Here is a 23,615-nt window from a genome sequence, read left to right as displayed (position 1 = left end):
GTTGACCAGAGCCGGAATCAACATCCACGTATACACAACCCACAGCTTCAGAAGAGGGGCAGCGGCAATCACAGTAGAAACAAACCTGCCAGACTGGTTGATTAAGGCTAAAGGAAGATGTCGGAGCATATCAGGTCTATAATGACACACCTGCGTTAACACTACAAGCCATGCCTTGCATCCTTTGTGGACGTTCATCATCATAGGCGCCTTCATTGTCATGCTACACAAGCTCTTGATTTTTCTATTGACATTTTGTATGCCACATTCACGCTACAGTCATGTTGAAAAATTGATTATTTCATCACCTTACCATGCGAGTTGGATCCTCTTCATCCTAAGGTGTTGAAATGTTGTCTTGTTTAGGTGGTTGAATTTATTAAGTGCGTTCTGTATAAACAGATAGTGTGTTAGTTGGTATTAAAGCCATGTCACTTTACAAAGTCAATCTGAGCTCGGTTGCGGTTGATTGTACTTTTGTGTCAGTCAGTGTTCAGACGTAATTTTTGATAAATTTAAAAATGGATAACAATGTCAGTTTTGTTGCTTGTATTTAAGGCACATGGATATAAAACACCAACATACATCTGTGGAATATGGTGACTCCATGTGTGCAATTATATTTTGTCTTGAGATCGGCCTCTGTCTCATTTCTGGTGGTACCACAGTCAAGGTTGATGACCTGCGGTGAAAGAGCTTATGCTGTGGTTGTACCATTGTTATGAAGTGCTCTACCATTGAAATTAAACAGTGTACTAATATTAATGAATTTTAAACAAATATTAAAACATGTTTTTTAAAGAAAATTATCAAAGTATGAATTATGCATTTTCTTCTTTGTTATGAACATGTATTCATCACTACTCTTTCTTATGTGATTTTTTCATTAAACATTGTCATGTACTTTTGATCAAATGTTATTTAATAATTAGTATTAATATTATGTACGTATGTATCATCATTCTCACAAGCATTTAAATATTCAAAGATAAAAAAGGATTTGTTTTATTATCATTACCACTTCCACTATGAACACAGAAACTGTCAAGTATATTAAGTAATTCAAAGGAGAATATCTCTTCTAACATGTTGAGCATTTACAGTTCTACAATATTTTATTGACTGTTTACAAGTATCTCCTGCTTGAAGTGCAAGCAACCAAATGTACATACCATCTTAACCACTCCAAAGATAACATTAAGGTTAAAACAGCATTGTCTATATTCATACATATAATTTATCTCATTTGTATTGTAGATGCACCAACTATTACATTAACTGATAAAATAACAATAATTGAAGGTGAGAGTTTGACAGTAACCTGTCATGTAAGCTCAAATCCTGAGGCTACAGTAACATGGGAGGATTCTAATGGTGTGAAAATTAAAGATGATAGTTTGTTGGAATATACTGAAATTCACAGAGATGATGCTGATAAATATACATGTATAGCTACCAACACTTTGTATACTGGTGTAACTGAAAGGAAGTCATTCACAATCATTGATGTACAATGTGAGTATACTGCAAATGAATCTGCCCGTGCATAAACTTTCAATTTTGTTTTTGGATTTCAGAATGTTAAGTCATTTTGGTCAAAAAAGACTAAAAATGTGTGTCTCACTACTAACTCTTAAAACACTTTCAAATTGATGGATTTTCATGAAATTCACTACAGATCGGTATATAACTAAATTGCACAGATAAACATGAATTTTGTTTTTGGACATGTTGGGTATGGGTTTTACATATAGGTTAAAATGGGTGCAAGTATACAACAATTTATAATTGATTACACAATGAGGTGAAATTTTATGGTAATCCATGTATTTTTAGACAGTGTTTTGGTCAAAAATGAGAATTAAAAAATGTAGTTTTCTCTGGTATTTAGGTATTCATTGAGTAATTTTGTTCAAAATTTGTAGAAATTAATACTAGTATACATGTTCTACTGGCATCTTATGGTGATATATGCACTTTCAGTTTTATTGGGCATGGCATGGTTATTGTAGGGTAGTTGTTTGATCAAAAAATGGGGTAAAAATGACATTGTTTTCTGATATTTCAATATGCAAAAATAAATTATGATGAACTAATTATTCTACCTGTATATTATGGTGGCTCATGCTCTTTCAGATAGTATAGCTATGAGCATGCAGAAGTGTTTTCTAAGCATTGTTTGTTTGTCTCATTTTTTTTTTCATTCATAGATTTGCCTACTGTTATTAGTAAAAACACTTTTGCTGGTGAAATTGGTGAACCAGTTGTAATGAACTTAACTGTAGATGCAAATCCTTCTCTCACCACCTTCAGTGAATGGAAGAATGGAAATGTAACATTAAGCATTAAAACTGATTCATCATCAAGCAGTGTGGTCTATATTGATGAGGTAACTGAAGAATATTTTGGATTCTACAATATTACAGCGTCAAACAGTGTTGGAGAAGTCGTCATTCAGATTCAGTTGGTGCCAACAGGTAATTTTTGTTGGATTTACAATATCTATTGAGAGTAGTGTTGAGCAAGTATTTTTGATTGATGTGGTACCATCAGGAAATGTGCTGATAATGTATCTCTGAGAACTGGTAACAACATGTACATGTAAGAGTTGTAACAAACACAAACTAGTGTCATGCATAAATGTTACAATTCTGCTTGAATTAGTAGAAAGCTGGGTTTTATTGATATTAATATTATTATTTTAATTATTCGTTTTGGGCTCATGATTCTTTTATTATTCTTCACAACCCAAATTATCATGCACCAGTTATAAGTGAATAAATATGATATGCATAACTTTCTACATTCAGCAGTCTTGTCTATGTGTTTGAGTGACTCACAATTATTTCCTGTATTGGTATACGTTTTATTTATTTTAAAATGTCAGTTTATTCAGGGAGGAGATTATTTCTGGATGGGCATGCATATTAAAATTGTACCATGAAAAATGAATCAACGTGTATCACGCAGTTCCCATTTAAAATAATTGTACAAGGATTCTTGACCAAATTTCACTGACATATCAAGAACCACTCAACAGATGAAACACAGGTACACATGTACTTTTTGAGTTGGTTTATATTGTCTTATGTGGATAATATTTATAATAATAACTTATTTTCAGCTCTTCTACTGACGAGGCAATATATTCTATCTGTATTTGTAAATATAACTATACCCTCAGTTCTTTCTACGAAACTTGCTTATATTAATTATCATTGTTGGTAGGACCTCCTGAACCACCAAAGAACATTGTTATTGTGGAGACTGGTTATGAACAACTTACTGTAGAAATAATACCAGGATTTGATGGTGGTGAACCAGACAACATTGTTTATTACCTGCAATATGGTCTTGAGAATAATATGTCTTATAAACCATGGCCAGAAGATGGTGGTGGTAGTGTGAATGAAATATTGACAATAACAGGTTTAAATGTTAGAACTACATATGAATTCAAAGCACATGCTTCAAACAGCTTTGGTAATGGAGATTTATCAAACATTTACCGTTTTAAGACATATGGTAAGTTATCTTGTTGTTCGGAATACCTTTTTTGTGTGCAACACAAAAATGTAGCAGGCATTGCCTTGCAATCGAGTGCTGCAGAGTAATTTATTGATTGACTGAAAATAGAACTAACGTAACAGTAGAACGTCAAATCTTGTGAACTGCAGAAGTCAAGTTATTATCATGCCTGAGTTGATTGGAATTCTCAAGATTACACCACCCAGGATTCGTGTTATGCCACTGATCAGAAAATAATTGCCTTATCATTGAACACGTTTGAAGATGCTTTGTCATGAATGAGTTGTCTCGTTTCGCCGCCCATTGACCAGAAGTGCACTGTTTCTTGGGGCATATATTTTTGCTCCATACTGTTTTATTAGTTCCACTGTAGACTTTGTTGAGTGAAGCTAATCGCATTAGTGATTGTCCATCGTCGTTGTCTGTGTCAACTTTTAAATATGCTATCACAATGTATGACAAAGTGGAGCTGTTTATATAGATTTTCCGGATTTGGTGGATTATTTTTGTCATTTATGGTTAAAAATAGTTTTATTTTTATTTTCTCAGTTTTGCACATTTCCGACTTGTTCTCTGAAACCGCATGCCACATCGCTTCGAAATTCATAATTCATTTGGTGAAGATATTTCTATTTTTATAAGTTATGATTTTTTGGGGGGTATTGTTCAGTTCTTATATGGGCTATGTATAATGCATGGACTCTAGTAGACAACTGTGTCAGTTGGAAGCGCTAGGCCTCCTCAGTACACCATGTTTTGGAAAATAAACTGAATGGGCCAATGTTTCCAGAAATGGTTCAGGTCATTTCATGGTTTGTACGTTTGCTGCTTTTATATGGATGACACGAAACAGTGGGGGTGGGAGGGACTAAAACACCTCCCAACAATCGTGAATGCCGGATCAGGGTCATCTCAAGGTCAGAGTCATCTCAAGGTGACATGTTTGATTGAATGTTTATTGTGGGTCAGGAAGTCACCACTCAATCAGGATCTTTCAAGGAAAGGTCAAGGTTATCTCAAGATCAATTGTCACATTTTGGACATATTTGAATAATGGGGTTATTGCAACCACTGCCCTCTGCACGTGTCAATTATAGCGGAGCTCTTCCGATCGCAAGGTCGTTTGTTGGCTTTAGGTTAGTAGGTTTAGCTTCGCCGTTGACTCTTTCAAGCAGAGCTTATCATATGAGTGATATATATGTAGTCAATTGCGTTGGTGTTTGCATCAACTTCTACTTCTTAAAAAACTACAAGCCGTATTGCTTTGATACGTAGTGTAAATATACCTTGGGTATATTTCCCACAGGTGTGTTCTTTTCGTGATGATATCTATAATTCTCAAATTTTGGTGAATATTTTTGTCATTTTTGGTAAAAATTAATATTTTCGACTTCTTGATGAAAAATGCAAGACGGATTGCTTTAATAGTATGCATATAGGTAGTACAGGTGGATCTCACGCATTTTTTAAATATTTTGTAAAAAGTGATATTTTTGACTTTTTAGGGAAAAACTGCAGGTCTGATTGTTTTGATATTGAACATATAGGTATCTTAGATAGGCCTCCCTTTGATTTGTTCATTTCGTTATGATATCTTGAATTCTTAATCTTTAAAATAACAGCAAGTTTGATTACTTTGTTATTATAGATAAAAGGTACCTCGGGTAGAGCAATCTCATATTTATTCATTTAGTTGATATGTTCAATAAAATGTGCATTTCTAACAGCAAAGCTTTCTTAGCTGAGAGGATGTTTGTTTCTCAAGAACTATTTGACATATATTGATGAAATACAAAAAAGATCTGGGTAATGTGCAGACTTCATTAGTTTTTGTTCTAAATATATACACATTAATGATCTAATTTGCATAATAATTATTTAACAGATTTAAATAAAGCTTGGTACAAATATGATCTAATTAATGCACAGACCTCATTAGTTTTTGGTTGAAATTTGTGTTTAATAATGATTTAATTTGCATATTAATTAACCAATTTTAAGCATTTTCACTTTCGAGTACCGAGTACCATTTGTCACAGATCCGAGGATTGGCTAAGCACGCGGGAGCACACAATGAATGGTGATGACAAAGTGCATACAGTTAACTAAGCTATTTTATTCTCTAAACCTCATCAACAGATATTCATACTCAGAAATTAACATGAAACTTGTGCACAAGAACATATCACTAATAAATCACGTTAATCAACAAATCAACGACTTCAATCTATTATCCATTTATGCGAAATACAACAATATGCTTAATACACAGTTACGTAAAACCAAGTTGAGCCATACAAGGCCTTCGGGTCAAGGAATTAAGGCAAAGCAAAACTTTGATAAAGTTTACAGTATCAGTGTCTTATTGTAGTCCTGCAGTGTTCTGTTACACTCCTCAAATCTTTGCATCGACAATACTTCAGCTACCATCCACATCAAATCCATAGAGCTTCTAACACTGCCTGTGCCACCAGTAACCGATCCGGGTTGATACAATAGAAACCATTCACCACCAGTTGCCAATATTAACGTATGTCCACACGACCACGATACACCAGTTCACGATTACCAAGCCAACTGAAAATAGCAATACCAATTGCACGTGCTAATTAATTAAATTCCCATCACACGACGAGTATTCTATAGGACTATTATGTATCGCTACATTACACTTAAAGAAAGATTAAATAATGCGACATATATAATTCACAATAAATTCCATGCTTCTATTCATCGCTTTAACGCCATATAAATAATTGTGTCTACACGACACTCCAAAATAATATGCAAAGTACGACTTACGGTTGATATGCCGTCACTCCCCCTGTTCCATTCAGCAAAGGACAGAACCACAGAAACCAACAACTCGCCCTGTCTGTACACAGGTATAAACGTACCGCTGGTTGACTATTAGTCTGGTTCTGCAGCATAAGCAAGGTGACGAAGAGCCTGAAATGCCCTTACAAACTGCTGCTAGGCAGAGCTGAATACGGTGCTCATACATCGACGGCTCATGGTGTACAGACTTGCCACGTCCACCACACAACTCGCATGAATTTACATAACAAAGCCACCTGCAAGATGCATGCAACCTTACATTCCCATTCATACGCAAATATCCACATCATACGCTGTACAAAGCAAATGCAACACTTGGCTTGGTTAAGCTCGACCAAGGGTCGGGCCAATTTTATTTATAAATTTAGCTCGCATTTACATAGCAGAAAACTAGGCTGATTTTCCTACAACATTGACTCCCCTCTCTAGAAATATATCTACTCATGATACACTTTCCACAGGGAAATCAGAGCCTCACAAATGTACCGATTCAACTCTACTGAGATAGTCGGCCCCAACATTCTCAGAACCTTTAATACCTTCAATACGAAACCTGTAGGACTGTAATGCCAAAGCCCAACGCATCACCCTTGCATTTACCATTTTGGCCCTCTGCATGTATATAAGAGATTGGTGGTCTGTCTGAAGAGTAAACATACGGCCATACAAATATGCGTCAAACTTGTGCACGCCCCAAATAACTGCTAAACATTCCTTTTCTATAGTAGCATACCTGGTTTCCCTTGGCAGGAGCTTCTGGCTAGCATAGGCTACTGGGAAAACTTCATGGTCATGTTCCTGGAGTAGAACTGCACCTAAGCCGAGATTGGATGCATCTTTGCGCAGCATGAACGGCTTGGTACAGTCTGGCAGATGAAGGATAGGCGAAGAGGTTAGCTGGAATTTTAGTGCATTGAATGCGCCCTCTTGACTCTCGCCCCATCCAATCAAATTAGGTTCCCCTTTCTTTGTCAGATCCGTCAAGGGCACTGCAATCGCCGCAAAGTTGGGGATGAACTTCCGGTAGTAGTTTGCCAGTCCGAGAAAGGAACGCAGCTGCTTCTTGGTTGATGGCCTCTTAGCCTCTTGGATATTCAGTAGTTTGTCAAGTTGTGGCTTAAGCTGACCTTCTCCAACTATATGACCCAAGAAGTTGATAGATTTAAAACCAATTTCACATTTACCTGGTTTTGCTGTGAGGTTCACTTCTTTAAGTCGTGCCATGACTTCATCTAGGGTCGCGAGATGCTCACCCCAAGTTGCTGTGTGAACCAATATATCATCAACAAAGCTATCAACACTCTTCATTCCATCCAGTACCAATCGCATAACCCTGTTGAACGATGCCTGTGCGTTTACCAAGCCAAAGGGCATCATGCGGAAATGAAACAAACCATTTGGGGCTTTAAATGCAGTTACTGGCCGCGATTCCTTCTTCAAATGGAATTTGCCAATACCCCTTTGTGAGGTCTAGCTTGCTGAAATAATTATCATGTGAAAGTGAAGCAAAAATTTCATCTGGATCATTCATTGGTTCAGCATCAAAAACTGTGATACCATTTAATGACCGAAAATCTATGCAGAACCTGATGATGTTATCTTTTTTCTTCATAAGGACTATTGGAGAAGAGTAAGGGGATTCAGAGGGCTCTATTATTCCCAGACGCAACATGGACGATATTTCCTCTCTCACTGTATCCTTTAAGGCATGTGCTATGGGGTAGGGTCTCTGTCTGATTGGCTCAATGTAGTCAACTTTATCTCATGTTCATATAGTGATGTCCTCCCTGGCAAATCTGTGAGTACTTCGCTGTACTGGGCAAGTAGCCGCCTCACTGCAACACCTTGCTCCAAAGTAAGGCTGTCACTCACCTTCACATCATTAGCAGTCTGCGTTTGCTGTAAGACTGGCACTGTCAACAAGTCACCATGTGGTTGTACAGCCTCGTGCCCTTGTTCCGGGTCTGGTTCTGAGTCAAGAAGTGCTGAGGACGCCGTCACCTCTACATCATCCTTCTCCTTGGGGGCCGCTGAGCCAACTACACCCTCTGCTTTCCTGCAAACATACAACTTTAGTAAATTTGAATGGAATGTTTTTACTTTACCACCCATGTCAATCTGATAATCCACATTACCGAGCTTTGCCACCACTGGAAATGGGCCCTTCCACTGCAGCAACAGCTTGTTACTATCAGTGGGAAGTAGTAGCAGAACATAATCACCCACCTTAAACTGACGTGGTTTACTCTTTCTATTGTAAAACTTCTCTTGTCTCATCTGTGCCTTATTTAGGTTCTCATGTGCGAGTTCACACGTCTTTTCCAAACTTTCCCTCAGATCGATAACATACTGGTAGGTGGTCCTTACCTCTGTCTCTTCTACCTCGCCAGTCCACAGCTCTTTAAGTATGGATATTGGACCTCTAACACTCCTCCCATATATCAGATCAAGTGGTGAAAACCCAAGACTAGCTTGTGGCACCTCACAATATGCAAATAAAAGTGATGCTAGGTAGCGATCCCAATCTTTGGGTCTCTCGGAACTCATTCTCTTCAACATTTGCTTCAGTGTGCCGTTGAAACGCTCCACCAGTCCGTTACAGGCAGGATGGTAGGGTGTTGTAGTCAACTGTTTTATTGAAAGTAATCTGCTCACCTCCTGCATGATACCCGATGTAAATTGGGAGCCTTGGTCACTCAAGATCTCCCTCGGTACACCAATCCTACAAAAAACATCCACCAGTGCCTCTGCTACTGTAGTAGTCTCAATATTCTTCATTGCCACTGCCTCCGGATATCTTGTAGCATAATCTACTACGGTGAGTATGTACCCATTACCCTTGTCAGTTATCGGGAAGATGGGTCCCACAATATCTACTGCCACTCTCCTGAATGGGATGTCAATACATGGCATGCGTCCCAAGGGTACCCTTACTACTCTACCCTTTGAACTTGTTCGCTGACAAATATCACACGACTGGACATAACGCTTCACATCAGACTGAACACCAGGCCAGAAGAAACTAGTGATTACCTTGTCCACAGTTCTTTGAACTCCTTGGTGTCCTCCTAATAGTGACTCATGAGCTATCTTCATAACCATAGGACGAAGCCTGCAGGGAACTACAACTTGGTGAATGCAGTCACTGCTCCCAACCTTTGGAGACTGGAATTCCCTGTACAACACATTCTTGAGAACAATGAACTTGGACTTGCAGCCGTTTCTGTCTATCCTCTCATGACCCTGATCTGCCAAATACCTACATCTCTTAAGGGTTTCATCATCTCCTTGTTTGTCCCTAAGCTTCTGTGGTGTAATGACCTCAGCGAAGTCATCTGGTACCTTCAATGGTTTGGTCAGCCTACCTTCTGCCCTTTTTTGTGATCGTGTCTGCATTGAAGATGTGACCTTAACTTTCCTCGCACACTCAGTGTCCACACCCTCTTCAGTCCACTTGGGGTCAGGGTCTTCAGGTCCTCTACTTCCTTCAATATTCCCCAACACTAGGTCGTATACTGGCTTCTCCATACATAGGGCATCTACAGTACCAACATAGAATGGTGTGTTAATGTATATTGTGGCTACTGGAGCCCTTCTAATTGTTCCATCTATCAGAACACATGACTGATGCTCGCCTGTAAGTTGGCTGTCGAATACCAAATCCCTGCGAACAACCACACCACTACACCCACTGTCCCTAAGAACCAACACCTTTGTCTTACCAACAAACCCACTTAGCACTGGCATAGCTCCTGTGGTGTGCTTATGAGATGACATACTTGTGGCTGGCGACTGCAGAGGGCCTGATACTCTACCACTTCCCAGCCCTTTGGCAGGCTGTTTGCTCCGTTTCATCGGTTTACCCTTAGCAGTCCCGTTGACCGTGTCCCCTGTCTTTAGTGGCACATGTCTGAAACCATTACCTTGTGGTGCAGATTGGTTGAACTTACTTGAGACCATGCTGGATGCCTTCAGACTAGCAGGCGCTCTGTGGTTACAATCCTTAGCCATGTGGCCTTTGCGATGACAAACATAACAGGTCAAATCTTTAATAAGCTGGCTCTTCCTAGTTCCAGCTGCTGAACTCGATTGCGATGGTGGAGTAGGAGTCTCTGGCTTACCTACTGCAGCTTGTGGTGCCTTTCCACCACTCCACGACTGCTTTTGTGTGGAACGCCCGAATGATGAACCTCTCGCCTCAACGAACTGCTCTGACAACCTTGCCATCTCAGCCAGTGTCTTTGGGGATCGCTCCTTCACAAAAATAGCCAGTTCTTGGCCACAACTGTTCAAAAACTGTTCCTGCAAGAGAAGGTTCTTTAGACTATCAAAATCTTTGTCAATCTCTGACAGATCAACCCACCGAGTAAACAAATTCTCTATTCTGGCTGCAAACTGAATTGCTGATTCAACACGGTCTGGTTTAGGAATTCGAAATCTGGTACGAAACCCTTCCTCTGTTAGGTTGTATTGTTTGAACAACGCCGTTTTTACTACTTCATAATCATTTATCTCTGTAACTGCTAGACGACAGTAAACATCAAAAGCTTTACCTGTGAGCAATGTGCTCAAGTTAGTAGCCCAATCTACCTTCTTCCATCTGACTGACACAGCATATCTTTCAAATCGCTGTATATATGAATCCAAATCATCCTTACTATCCTGAAACATGGGGAGTTTGGGGGCTTTTACATTATAGGCTGGCCTATGCTTGTGCTCATCCTCATCACTCTCACTGCCACTTTCATCACTCTCACCTTTCCTCAACACATCGCTTTTTACCCGTAGCTCCATCAACATTCTTTCCTCCTTTATCTCCATCTCACGCTTCCTCAATTCTAACAGCTCCGCTCGTTCACCCCTAGCATCTCTCTCCCTCTCTCTAGCAAACTCAAGCAAATCCGCCCCTGTCAGTCCTGTCTCTCTTCCAAAGTCTAGCCACTTCTCCATATTAGGCGCCGGATTCAGCCTGCAAATCTAAACTGAAATACGATGGAAGCATCTACCAAACCAGATCGCCCACGCCTGTGTACATAAAGACGGCACTGTCCCTTGCCGAGTGGATAGCCAGGAGAACGGATATCTGAAATAAGCTAAGCTAAGATAAAACCAGACAATATATTAGTAAATGAAAAATTACAAAATTACTTATGCAGCAAAAGGAAAAATTATAAGCACCGTGAGACAACACCAATCAGTGCGGGTCACCCGTTAAGATGCACGTGCTCGATTTTTTCTTATAAGCCAATCCTGGCACGCTCGCCAAAATGTCACAGATTCGAGGATTGGCTAAGCACGCGGGAGCACACAATGAATGGTGATGACAAAGTGCATACAGTTAACTAAGCTATTTTATTCTCTAAACCTCATCAACAGATATTCATACTCAGAAATTAACATGAAACTTGTGCACAAGAACTTATCACTAATAAATCACGTTAATCAACAAATCAACGACTTCAATCTATTATCCATTTATGCGAAATACAACAATATGCTTAATACACAGTTACGTAAAACCAAGTTGAGCCATACAAGGCCTTCGGGTCAGGGAATTAAGGCAAAGCAAAACTTTGATAAAGTTTACAGTATCAGTGTCTTATTGTAGTCCTGCAGTGTTCTGTTACGCTCCTCAAATCTTTGCATCGACAATACTTCAGCTACCATCCACATCAAATCCATAGAGCTTCTAACACTGCCTGTGCCACCAGTAACCGATCCGGGTTGATACAATAGAAACCATTCACCACCAGTTGCCAATATTAACGTATGTCCACACGACCACGATACACCAGTTCACGATTACCAAGCCAACTGAAAATAGCAATACCAATTGCACGTGCTAATTAATTAAATTCCCATCACACGACGAGTATTCTATAGGACTATTATGTATCGCTACATTACACTTAAAGAAAGATTAAATAATGCGACATATATAATTCACAATAAATTCCATGCTTCTATTCATCGCTTTAACGCCATATAAATAATTGTGTCTACACGACACTCCAAAATAATATGCAAAGTACGACTTACGGTTGATATGCCGTCACTCCCCCTGTTCCATTCAGCAAAGGACAGAACCACAGAAACCAACAACTCGCCCTGTCTGTACACAGGTATAAACGTACCGCTGGTTGACTATTAGTCTGGTTCTGCAGCATAAGCAAGGTGACGAAGAGCCTGAAATGCCCTTACAAACTGCTGCTAGGCAGAGCTGAATACGGTGCTCATACTTCGACGGCTCGTGGTGTACAGACTTGCCACGTCCACCACACAACTCGCATGAATTTACATAACAAAGCCACCTGCAAGACGCATGCAACCTTACATTCCCATTCATACGCAAATATCCACATCATACGCTGTACAAAGCAAATGCAACACTTGGCTTGGTTAAGCTCGACCAAGGGTCGGGCCAATTTTATTTATAAATTTAGCTCGCATTTACATAGCAGAAAACTAGGCTGATTTTCCTACAACACCATTTAACATATTCCAATGAAATTTGGTACATAGGTGGTCGGCAAGAAGCAATATACATGTATAGTTCAGGATTAAATTATGTGTTTACTGATTGCCGTATTTGCAAACATGTGCTACTGTTCTACAGCTATCTTCAGGTGCGTTTGGATAATCCACAGATCCGATTATTTTAACGTAGTAATCAATGTATAATAATTACCCATCGTGTATCAATGGGATAATGTGACTTCATTAATATGCATAAAACTTCAGACATAGACATGAAACTAGTGCTATATTGGGGGCATTTGACAAGAGATACCACTAATATACCACATGTCAATGTATGGTCATGTGGCCTCATTCATATGCATAACGTAATATCTCAGTCAAAGACAAATCTGTTGTCCAAATAAAACACTCTTCAATGATTTTGTAGACAATATATTTTTGGTTTATGTGAATTAATGATGTGCTTCTAATATAGTAATTACAGTATTTCTTATTTGTAGTGCCTCTAATACCTTTAGAACACAGGGGTTCTTTCTAAGCTTTCTTTGATTTATTGTGTGACTAGTATGTAGTGTAAAGATGCGATGTGTTGTTCTGTGTTTCTTTCGGAAATCTACTTGATTTTGATGGATAGTTAAATACATTTCATTCTGCATTTCAAAATGATTCCTGACAATGACTCGAATCATAATGCTAGGGAAAAAAGCCTTCTATTATTATTTCACTGGCAATTAACTCCTCGAAACATTCCATCCTTGACATGTTTCTCTATAGTTATAATATGTGTTTTGTTTTTAAATGTATAGGTAAACCAACCATTAAACTCAATGTAGATACTGGTAAACTAACATGGACACAGCATGAGAATAGTACTTATCAGTGTGTGAAAATAAAGAAACTTATAGATGACAGTTGGGTTGTAATAGAAGAATGTGTACTTGATAGTCAACTTGAATATGCAGTGGATGATGTGAATGCTGAATACAGAATAACATACTGTACAACAGATGGAGATCATTGTTTAAAAGAATCAATTGATGCCGTGAAATTATTACCAGGTATGAACATTATTCCGTAATATGTTAATAGTCCTGTGGGTGTTTGTTGGTAGGTTTTTAAATGAATCTATTACAAGTATATAACTTCATTGCCTCAAATAACTCTGGTTATATTAGGTACGGTCTATTCCGAAAGTTTAGTGACTGGTGAATAAAACTAGTGACATTATATCTATTCACAATATAAACATGTAACATTGCATATATATGTACATACTATATAAATCTTATTAATTAGTTGTAGCCACCAATAATTAAGGTCATGATTTTCACCTTGACAAGTATGTTCAATTGTTCATTATTGGAGGCTACCATTACAAATAATATATGTTTTGTGAACAAAATAATGAAAAGTTCAATTATAAAGCATATCTAAGATAATTACAATTCGCTTATAAATAGTCATTTTATATACAGTCTGTTTGAAACAATGAATGAATGTGCATGAAAAACATGTCTTTTGGGTATAAATCGTTTTTCAAGACATATTATATATATATCACAACTGAAAGGCATGCAGGAGAGTTTGACAGATTATATTGTGTCTGATAATTGAAATTACAAATATTACCAAATTAACATATTTCACGATGAACAGCTTATTTTAGCACCAAAATGATGCAATTTATATAACCACAAATCTGTGAAGTTGAGTGGAAGCCCTTTTTTAATCAATGCCCCCAGTTAACTACCAATCATCAGAGTCAAAATTACGCCTCCCGTTTACTGTATATAAAATGTATAATTAATATACCTCCCCTATTTTGATTACAACCCATGTAAATAATAAACAAGAATAACAACACTAAGTAAATTCATTTCATGCTATATTAGAAGTATTTCTAATTAGGTTGTCATGTATGTCGGATAATTTCATAGAGATATGAAAAAAAAAACATAAAATTCCAGATATTTGAATTGCGATTCTTAGTTCGAAACTATAAGAAGCTAGTAAATACTACTAATATTTTGTTTCCACTTAAGATTTTGACAAGGATTCAAATAACTATAAGGATTATCCCATCAAATTATATTGCCCGAAAAAATCATGAATGAAAACATAATAATCAACACTTTTTTTTATTATTGTTTTATTACAGGAAATAAGTCAGGCACCAACTACATTGGAATTATCTTGAGTGTTATTATTGTTCTATTGGTGTGTATTGCGGGAACTGTAGTTGGATACTATTTGTATTTGAAACGCACTCGTGATGTAAAGGTAAATTGTATGTGAATTGTCACTGAAGTAATATACCAACTTCATATAAATGTTTTTCATTGTAAAATCCTGGAATTGCTCTATTACTCGTATATTGATGGAGATGGCCCTCTTCACATATAACAAGTTTACTTATCGTGTGATTGTCGCCGCCATATTTGATTTACCTCCAATCTCTACCGCTAACCTCTTTGACTTGAAGATTTGATTGTAGCATTTATGTATCGCCAGCAGTCTGATGGCAAGCTCAATGCACGTGGACACATAGTTTGCCTGCCACATAAGATTAATTGAAAAATGATGTAAGATGTTTTAAAATAAATATCGCAGGCTTGAAATAGCATCTGATGCGAAATTTGTTTTTTTTAATATATATGGCCCAATTCAAACAATAAGTCATATGGTGTGATCTTCTTGATTCGATTGAGTACAAGCAGACAGTGTCATTCAACTTGATCTAATCTATGCAAATTACGATGTCATTTGAGTAGTTTTTTATTTCTACAAATGTACATGTGTTGACATAAAATGTGTGTACAGAATACATTTATTGGATCATAAGTCACTCCAAGCAGCGATGGCCATACTAATCTATGCTGATTAAATGTACATGTACATGTGTACATGCTATATGCATTATTGTCCTAACTTGGAGACATGTAATGCTTATTTGAGCTTTTATTATAATTATTATTCGTTCACATCAGTGTTTTGGATTGAAGAAACAAGATCAAGGTGAAACGCCGAGTAATCAAGCTGATTGCCGTTCATTGGCTTTAAAAAATTCTATCCACACTAATACCTCATCAGCAGAATATGCGACTATTATGCCTATGGAAGAAATTTCCGTCAAGGTAATGAAATATATTTTGAATTGCAATAGTTATACATTATATGATGTTACATGGTATAGGCCTGTTGACCTATGTGTCACGTGATATTACGTACTATTTTGTAAAACGCAAACCCATGCACGCTTACCGTCATGTTACCAAATTTCATTACTATCCAGAATGATACAGGTGTATATGAAGATCTTCATAAAGAAAAGCCAAGAAATGAAATATATATGAAACTTGGTGAACAAATATGGGAAATTCCACCGGACAGGTTACATTTCAAAGAAGCATTACATGACGATGAAGAACGTGAGCGTTTTGTGGCTGATGCTTGGTTTGTTGGTGGTAGAGATGGCGTCACACGTGTCGAAGTAGAGAGATTAAAAAGTGAGAGTAATATGAATGGAATGTCTTTCGCATGCAAATGTGCTGAAACGTTCTAATTGATGTCATTGTAATAATTAACGTCTTGTTATGTTTCTCTTTTCTCTTCAGGACATGCGAGTCAGAGGATGAAAGATATCTTTGTAAACCAAATATGCATAATGAAGACCATAACTCCACATCCAAATATTTTAACACTAATAGGATATTTTACTGTAACAGGTTAGTTAATAAACTTACTAGGTTCTTTTTTCCACTGTTTTACTTTTGGTATTTATGCATAGATTAATGTAATCTCCGCCTCACTTATTTCATGTATTTTAAAAAGGTAGAAGAAACTGCTGGTGTGCACGCCTTAATCACTTGTAACAAATAAAGCATTCAGAATACTTTATAAATAATATTATCTCAACGCCAGATTACGGATTGGCGCAACAACAAACTTCACTTCAGTTATCTTAAGCGTGACGGGGATAAACATGTAAACCTCAGTCAGCAATTACTAAATATATTAGATTGAATTACAATCAGTGATAATAATATTATAATTACTAGAAATGCTAGTACTTAAATTGTAAGATAATCTCAAGATACCGTCTTGATACAAATCAAATAATCTGTATGCAAAAATATCAGTACAATATACAAAATGCCTGACGTGCTCAATTTATTAAAACAATTACAAGAAATCAAAATTCCTGTAGCTATATAGACGTGGTAATGTCCGTTATGCGGGACACGTGCAATGTATCATCGAACACTTGTTTCTGACAACGTTCAGGCACTTGAAACTTGCGGTGTTCACGCACCTTTTTATTTTCTAGCTGAGAAGCGAAACAAATATAAACCTTTTGTATATTAGTAGTTAACAAAGATATAATCATTCGATTACATACTGTGTAATTGCTTTCTCACTGTAGGTCTGAAAACAGGAATCCAGTAACTGAAGGCTCCCTGTTTAAAACTAATCCTAAATTTTCATTTTTTATTCGTATCATACTCTCTGTGCTTTAAATATCCTCATCTCACGGGATTCTATTTTAAACTTTTTTTATTAGAACCACCGTATTTTGTACAAGACTACATCGGAAATAACAGCCTTAAGTATACATTATTGAAAAGCGCAAAGAACATTAACGACGAAAAGGAAGATAACGTACTCGTATATGCATTACAAATAGCAGAAGCAATGGAACACTTGGAAACACGTGATGTAAAGAATGAGTATTATGTTGTTACTTAGTTATTTGAAACGGATTTATTTATATATAGTAAAAACGTTCATATATCAAATGTTTTTAGTCCCCGTTCGGATGCAGATGGATTGCGCCCGGACCTGTTCCATAGGCATGTTTGGACTGCTTACATTCAAATTTGATACATAGATCATACATATGCACATTAATCTGTTTCACACTCTGATTAGATGGCAGAATGATGGCCTGTTTTGTGCTAAAAAAATCATCCAAAATCAAGCATTTCTTAAATTCCAGAACCGGATCTCGGTCGTTTATCGATCGATTTTGTTCAAACTTTGTACTTACATTTAACTCCCTGATGCACGTTATTTTGTTTTTTCAGATCAACTCAAAATGGCAGGCTGGCAGCCATATTGTTTTAATGAATGCGATATCTGACATACTTTGATTATTATATTTGAAATTAAATATATTCATTATAAATCATGTCATATATACAGATGTATTTAAAATGATATTTTAAATTATGTCGAATATGGCAATTGCACATCGTCGCTAACCATAACCTAGCTCCAAAGATTATTTTATTCTAGCACGGTAGAGGCAGTCATATTTGAAAATGATTGTCTGCAACTCAGTACTGTTCAATATCTTATATCCGACTAATGCGGTGTTTTATTTTTTAAATATATGATGTGTATATGTATTGTAGCAATAACATTAACATTAATACTATTTCAATTATTGTTTTTCCAAATGTGTTTCCTTGATAATAACAAGAATATATAATCATCAATTTATACAATCTATTCAATTTCAATTTCAAGATTGTGTCTCTACTCTCAACAGATTACACTCAGAAACCTTTGCACTGAAACGATAATTGTTGGAGAAGGGAACATCTGCAAGATAACAAACATGAAGTATGCTGTCAGAAATACTACATCAACCGCCGCAACTAATACTTTTGTAAGTACAAGTAGCGGTACAATATGTAGAAGAGTCTGTAAATTGTGAAATTAACAACATATTCAAACAATATCAAACTCGATAATAAACTGAAGAACCTGTTAGAAAATAAACAAATCATTTTGTCGATGACATCAAATATTTCATTAAAACGGTCTAATCTCATTATTTACCCAGAAATAATTTTGTTTTCAATCTACTTTAAATTTAAATCTACAGGCTGTAATTCAGCATCGTTGGAAAGCAGTAGAACTTTTCTCTGGTGATAATTATTCCTCTAAAACTGATATTTGGGCTTTTGGTGTTGTTTTGTGGGAGATAAGTACTCTAGGTGAGTTTTAACATGTAATTATCAAATATGTAATTAGCTACTAGTCGCAAATTAAACATATATTATACACACATTTGTACGTCGTAATAATTGTAACTACTAACAAATATTAGGTATCTGAAAATTAAAGTTTGATATATTCAAGGGGGCAAGTCGTCATATACTCATTATACCAAACACTTTTAGCGACGCACAAATTATAGTATTGCACTAGATACTATTTATGTTTTGCCAACGTTGTTGTATGCTGGTAGAATGTTCTTATTAGGTGGAGATTAAAACTTGCAGTACACCATTACTGCCCAAGTTTCAGTGGCTTATTATAAGCTATAATTTGTATGATGTCGAACGCTGCTTCGGCTTCACCATACCGCCTGCAGTCTGATGTTTCAATGTCCGCCTCAAGGTACGGGGACATAATTGTCAGGATTACCAATACTCAGAACCCAAATCATGTAGAAATTAAAATATTCAGTGATTTGTATACGAGAAAATGTTGGCGTTGGTTATCCACGAGTTCCGTCATAGCAGCTGTATCTAAGCCCCGCTGATCAATTTAATTGTATTTTATGTTCGTTATTACGATGTTTATTGAAGCATAAATGAAAGGTTACGGTCGATTGAGTACGAAACGAAATTTCAGAATTAACATTATACAATATACAATAATAATAAAAATACAATAATAAGAATATGAACAAAATGCCCGAATTCAGTTTCTCATACAGCGTACGCTTCGGCATATATGCTGCGTGGTTATTTGTGTTTTCATTGATAAGGTACAGATATCAGGATTAAACAAAGTGCAATAACTCCTGTAAATTATTGTATTGGTCAGCGCCATAGTTTACTGAGCTAGACGTATAATAATTGTCGTTTCCTGTACTCATATTTCAGGTGGCGAACCTTACCAGGGAATGTCAGACGATGATGTAATTAGGAAGATACAAGCAGGATATCGAATGTCAAAACCAGAACACTGTACCAGTAACATGTATTTATTTCACCAGTCATGATGATTTAAGATAACGTAGATTGGGTGGATGAGAATTAAAAACAACGAATCACAATCTTGCATTTATATATTCATATTTTCTCTAATCTTTATTTGTAGATACAACTTGATGTTGTCATGTTGGAGACAAGATCCAAACAAACGACCGACATTCCCTACAATCATAACAACATTGAAAGGTTTATTGAAAAAACAGGTGAACCACATTCATAACTACATTATATAACTCTATATTGTGTATGCTATTGAAATAGTATATTTGATACCGGAGTCTATGTATATAAGTTATATATTAACTGTATTTGTTCTACTAATCAAACAATGAGTGTTTTATGAGAACAGAGGGCAGTAGTAATCGGAGCGTTGTATTTTTAGATATGTGTGTTTGTGTAGCGGCAACATGACGTTTACAAACCTGATTAAGAAACCTGTAATCAGTACTAATACTAATTTATTAGTTATATCTTCAATTCTACTGAGCATCTAGTTGTTCCTCTAGATTTCATTTAGCTATTCTTAAACCCGGTGACAATTATTTTGTTTCTTGCAGCAGCGTTCTCTTCAGAAGAATCAACAGTATGTAAACATCAATTTTGATAGCAAATAGGGTGCTGTCATTGTAATTGGAACGAACAACTTTGGTGGTGACAATGCATACAAGTTTTACAGTATTATTCATCAACAACTTGTATTTCATATCACTGAATTTTTATGTGTTTTTACGTTCATGAATTATTTTGCAGAATATCCGGGGGATTTACGTAATATTGCTAGCAACAATTCTAAATTCAAATTATTTGACTAAGAGTTGCATAATATTTGATTATAATAATAATAATTTACGGCTAATAGTAAATTGTAACAACATATACTCAGATCACATAATAGCTTGATATACCCAATGAGCGTGTTTTTTTCCAGTTATTATCATATGTTATAGCGTATATTAATTCAATTATGTTTAGGAAAGGTGTTTATTGTAAATAGTCGAGTATAATTTTGTACACATGCTCACTATTTACACTGATCTACCACAGAAAGTTTAGCAATGAGAATTAATTATATTATCATAATTAATAATTCGCTTGCAACACATTTCAATCTCTTAATAAATGTCATTGAATACAAATTACAATAATTCTAATTAATTAAAAATACAATTTGTGCAAATTTCACATACATTTTTTTGCTTGAGGATATGAATACGGTCAAACTGGTTATTTATCAAACTTTATTTATCTTGGCATCCGCCAATGAATACCGCAGGAATTCCAAATTAAATGGAAAAATACAATTCATACAACCTGTAACAATATTAATGAAACTGATTACCATAACTTGAAGTAACATAACTTGAAAAAGTCTCACTAATACCTGTACCATGTTGTATATTTTGTTTGAAAAGAAAGACCAAATTGAGTTTTTCATTCAAGGAAACTGACGATAACCATTTTGACAATTATATCTAAGACAACTAGATCTCTAACAAAAATTCTGGTTTGTGTTTGAATGACAACTTCTACTTTTTCTTACCCTATTAGTTATTCAGCACAGAAATGTTATCTCGAAATTCCGATGGCTCTGTACACTTCTATAATATCTTGTACACTGCATGTATCTTCAGTTATTGCCGCTTTTTATTTGCAGTATTTTAGCATCATGTAGGGAGAATAAACTCATATTAATATGGTTGGCGATGAGACAATATTTGCATCTGCAATTCCAGTTAAAATACATGACCATAAAAAACTGTACAATACAGTAATTTGTCTTACATCCATAGAATACCTATAATGTTTATGCTGGTAATTTGTATTGATTCTTCATATAAAAGCTACTTAGTTTGCTGTAAACAAACGTTGTTTTGCTCAAACTCAATTTTATGTTTACGAATAATTCACAATAACATTCTTTTCTCCAAGCTGATATAAACAAAGGGTGTGTATGGAGATATGGTGAGATCTGTTTACAATATTGACATTTTTGGTTGTAATTTATACCCTTTTTCTAGAGTATTCGCTGTTGACATGAAAGTTAATATAAATAACACATTATGTACGTAATAGTACAAACAGTGAGCATATGATGATGATAAAACGTAGACAATTAATTTTTCAGCTGAAATTATTGAAACATGGTAATCACATGAAAAAAACACTTTTATCGTATTATTTTGCTTTTCCAATTGCACGTTCGTAATGCTTCCTAACGATTTGTATGTAGGTTGTGTGTTACCCACTAATAGTCCAGTCAATTTATGGTTTGACCCATCACAAATTGCAACAGAAATAATGTTTTCACAATACATTCCGGGAGGTGCCTAGATTGACATACTAGGAAAATCTAGGCTTGCGAAATATATCTAATTTGCATATATTCAAAATGACCGTTTCGTGCATTTTCACAACATCCTGTCATATGGGAGTTTAAATGAAAAAGAAAAAAACAAACTTGCCCGAGCTGCTTCCATAAATCGCAGTCCCAGTCCGTTGGTCACTTAGTACATGTTTAAGCTTGGTTTTAGGTACTCCATTAAAATATTCACATAATCCACTAGTCTGGGTGATATACAGTAGTAACAAGTCTGCGTATAGACAGCAAATGAATGCCCTTCATCATAAGCTCGCCCGCAAAATGTCTATTCTGATCAGAAAGGACTTGTACAGGAATGCCAAATCACCTATAAATTCTTACCAAGGCTTTGCAGTCATTTACTTTTATAGTAGAGTAATCTTTGGATACCGGGTAGAGTAATATGTTGGTTTATCCCCACTAGATCTATAGTCACACGTTTGAATGAAATACTACCCTTAGGTACGTGGTACGTTGACAGATGTAACATGTTTGGCAGTATCTTTTAATATAATTGGGCATTCCCTTTTAATATCATTGTGCCAGTGAAAATACGATCCTGTGTATTCTGAGGCTCCAGCTGATCCTCCAAATTGGAATCATGTCAAAGTCTTATAATCTTGAGTTGATATTTAGCCGACTCATGTGACCACTTTAGTCCACGATCACTATACTGTGCTTTATGCAACGGCTCGGGAGTTACCAGAATATTTTAATTTTGGCAGGACAAAAAATCGCTCTGGTCTATTTTTGTCTCAAGGCTGAGCCCTGGTCTCGAAACCATGTGCCAGATCAGTCGACATACTTTTAGGTGAATTAAATCTCTCTCTTTAGCAAACCTAATTTGGGCAGGGCATCGAATCGCTATTGTGTTCAACATTGTTCGCATTTGACTTCTATATAATACATTGTTTGCTAATAGGTTGTTGTTTTTACACAATGAATTTGAATGCATTACGCCACAAATGTGGTGTTTTATATTTCAATTAAGGTAATCACATAGCCGTGCCATGCTAACATGTAATATGTACCTATAACAGAACACACAATGTATACGCTTAGTACTTGTACTTGTAGTTTTCACATATACAACTAACTAGAGTTGAGCACGTAATTTTGGTTGCAATTTGTGAAATTCGGGGTGTCATTGTTGGTATTTTCATTACCGATATAAATTGAACATTGTATTCACTCATATAGACAACATATACATCACAAGCATACTGTAATATCAGTCAGATGTAGATTAATTTGATGAAAATCATTGTGCTTATATATGTTAAATGTGTGAATTCTTGACAAGTAATACAATTCAATTATAGTGGGTGAAAATTAAATTGTTCTTCCTTCGCAATTCTTAACTTTATCGACGTTTGGTCAGCGGGCGAATGAATATATAC

The 23,615-nt window shown here is 36.1% G+C and overlaps 1 protein-coding gene across 1 annotated transcript; it reads left to right on the top strand.

Annotated features, from left to right (window-relative positions):
- The first annotated feature begins 428 nt into the window (after positions 1-428).
- Positions 429-21,935, top strand: LOC146745952 (uncharacterized). The gene is made up of 15 exons (XM_085498843.1): positions 429-471; positions 1,258-1,515; positions 2,211-2,477; positions 3,229-3,525; positions 13,653-13,904; positions 15,005-15,126; positions 15,834-15,980; positions 16,139-16,352; positions 16,461-16,571; positions 17,408-17,562; positions 18,398-18,517; positions 18,737-18,848; positions 19,746-19,842; positions 19,963-20,059; positions 20,417-21,935. Exons 1-15 carry the CDS (start codon positions 429-431, stop codon positions 20,468-20,470), a joined length of 2,346 nt encoding a protein of 781 aa, XP_085354969.1. The 3' UTR covers positions 20,471-21,935.
- Positions 21,936-23,615: the final 1,680 nt, after the last annotated feature.

The sequence above is a fragment of the Saccoglossus kowalevskii genome, chromosome 5 (genome assembly GCF_978046115.1).
Source record: "Saccoglossus kowalevskii chromosome 5, keSacKowa6.1, whole genome shotgun sequence".
Classification (NCBI taxonomy): Eukaryota; Metazoa; Hemichordata; class Enteropneusta; family Harrimaniidae; genus Saccoglossus; species Saccoglossus kowalevskii.
The sequence above is the reverse complement of the archived record's forward strand: the minus strand, read 5'-3'. Positions and strand labels throughout refer to the sequence as shown.

Excerpts from the sequence above, each read along its gene's own strand:
- LOC146745952 (XM_085498843.1), top strand. The coding sequence starts at position 429 with ATGTCACTTTACAAAGTCAATCTGAGCTCGGTTGCGGTTGATT. Across the intron at positions 2,478-3,228 it reads GATTCAGTTGGTGCCAACAG|GACCTCCTGAACCACCAAAG; the intron begins GTAATTTTTGTT and ends CATTGTTGGTAG. Across the intron at positions 17,563-18,397 it reads AACACTTGGAAACACGTGAT|ATTACACTCAGAAACCTTTG; the intron begins GTAAAGAATGAG and ends TACTCTCAACAG.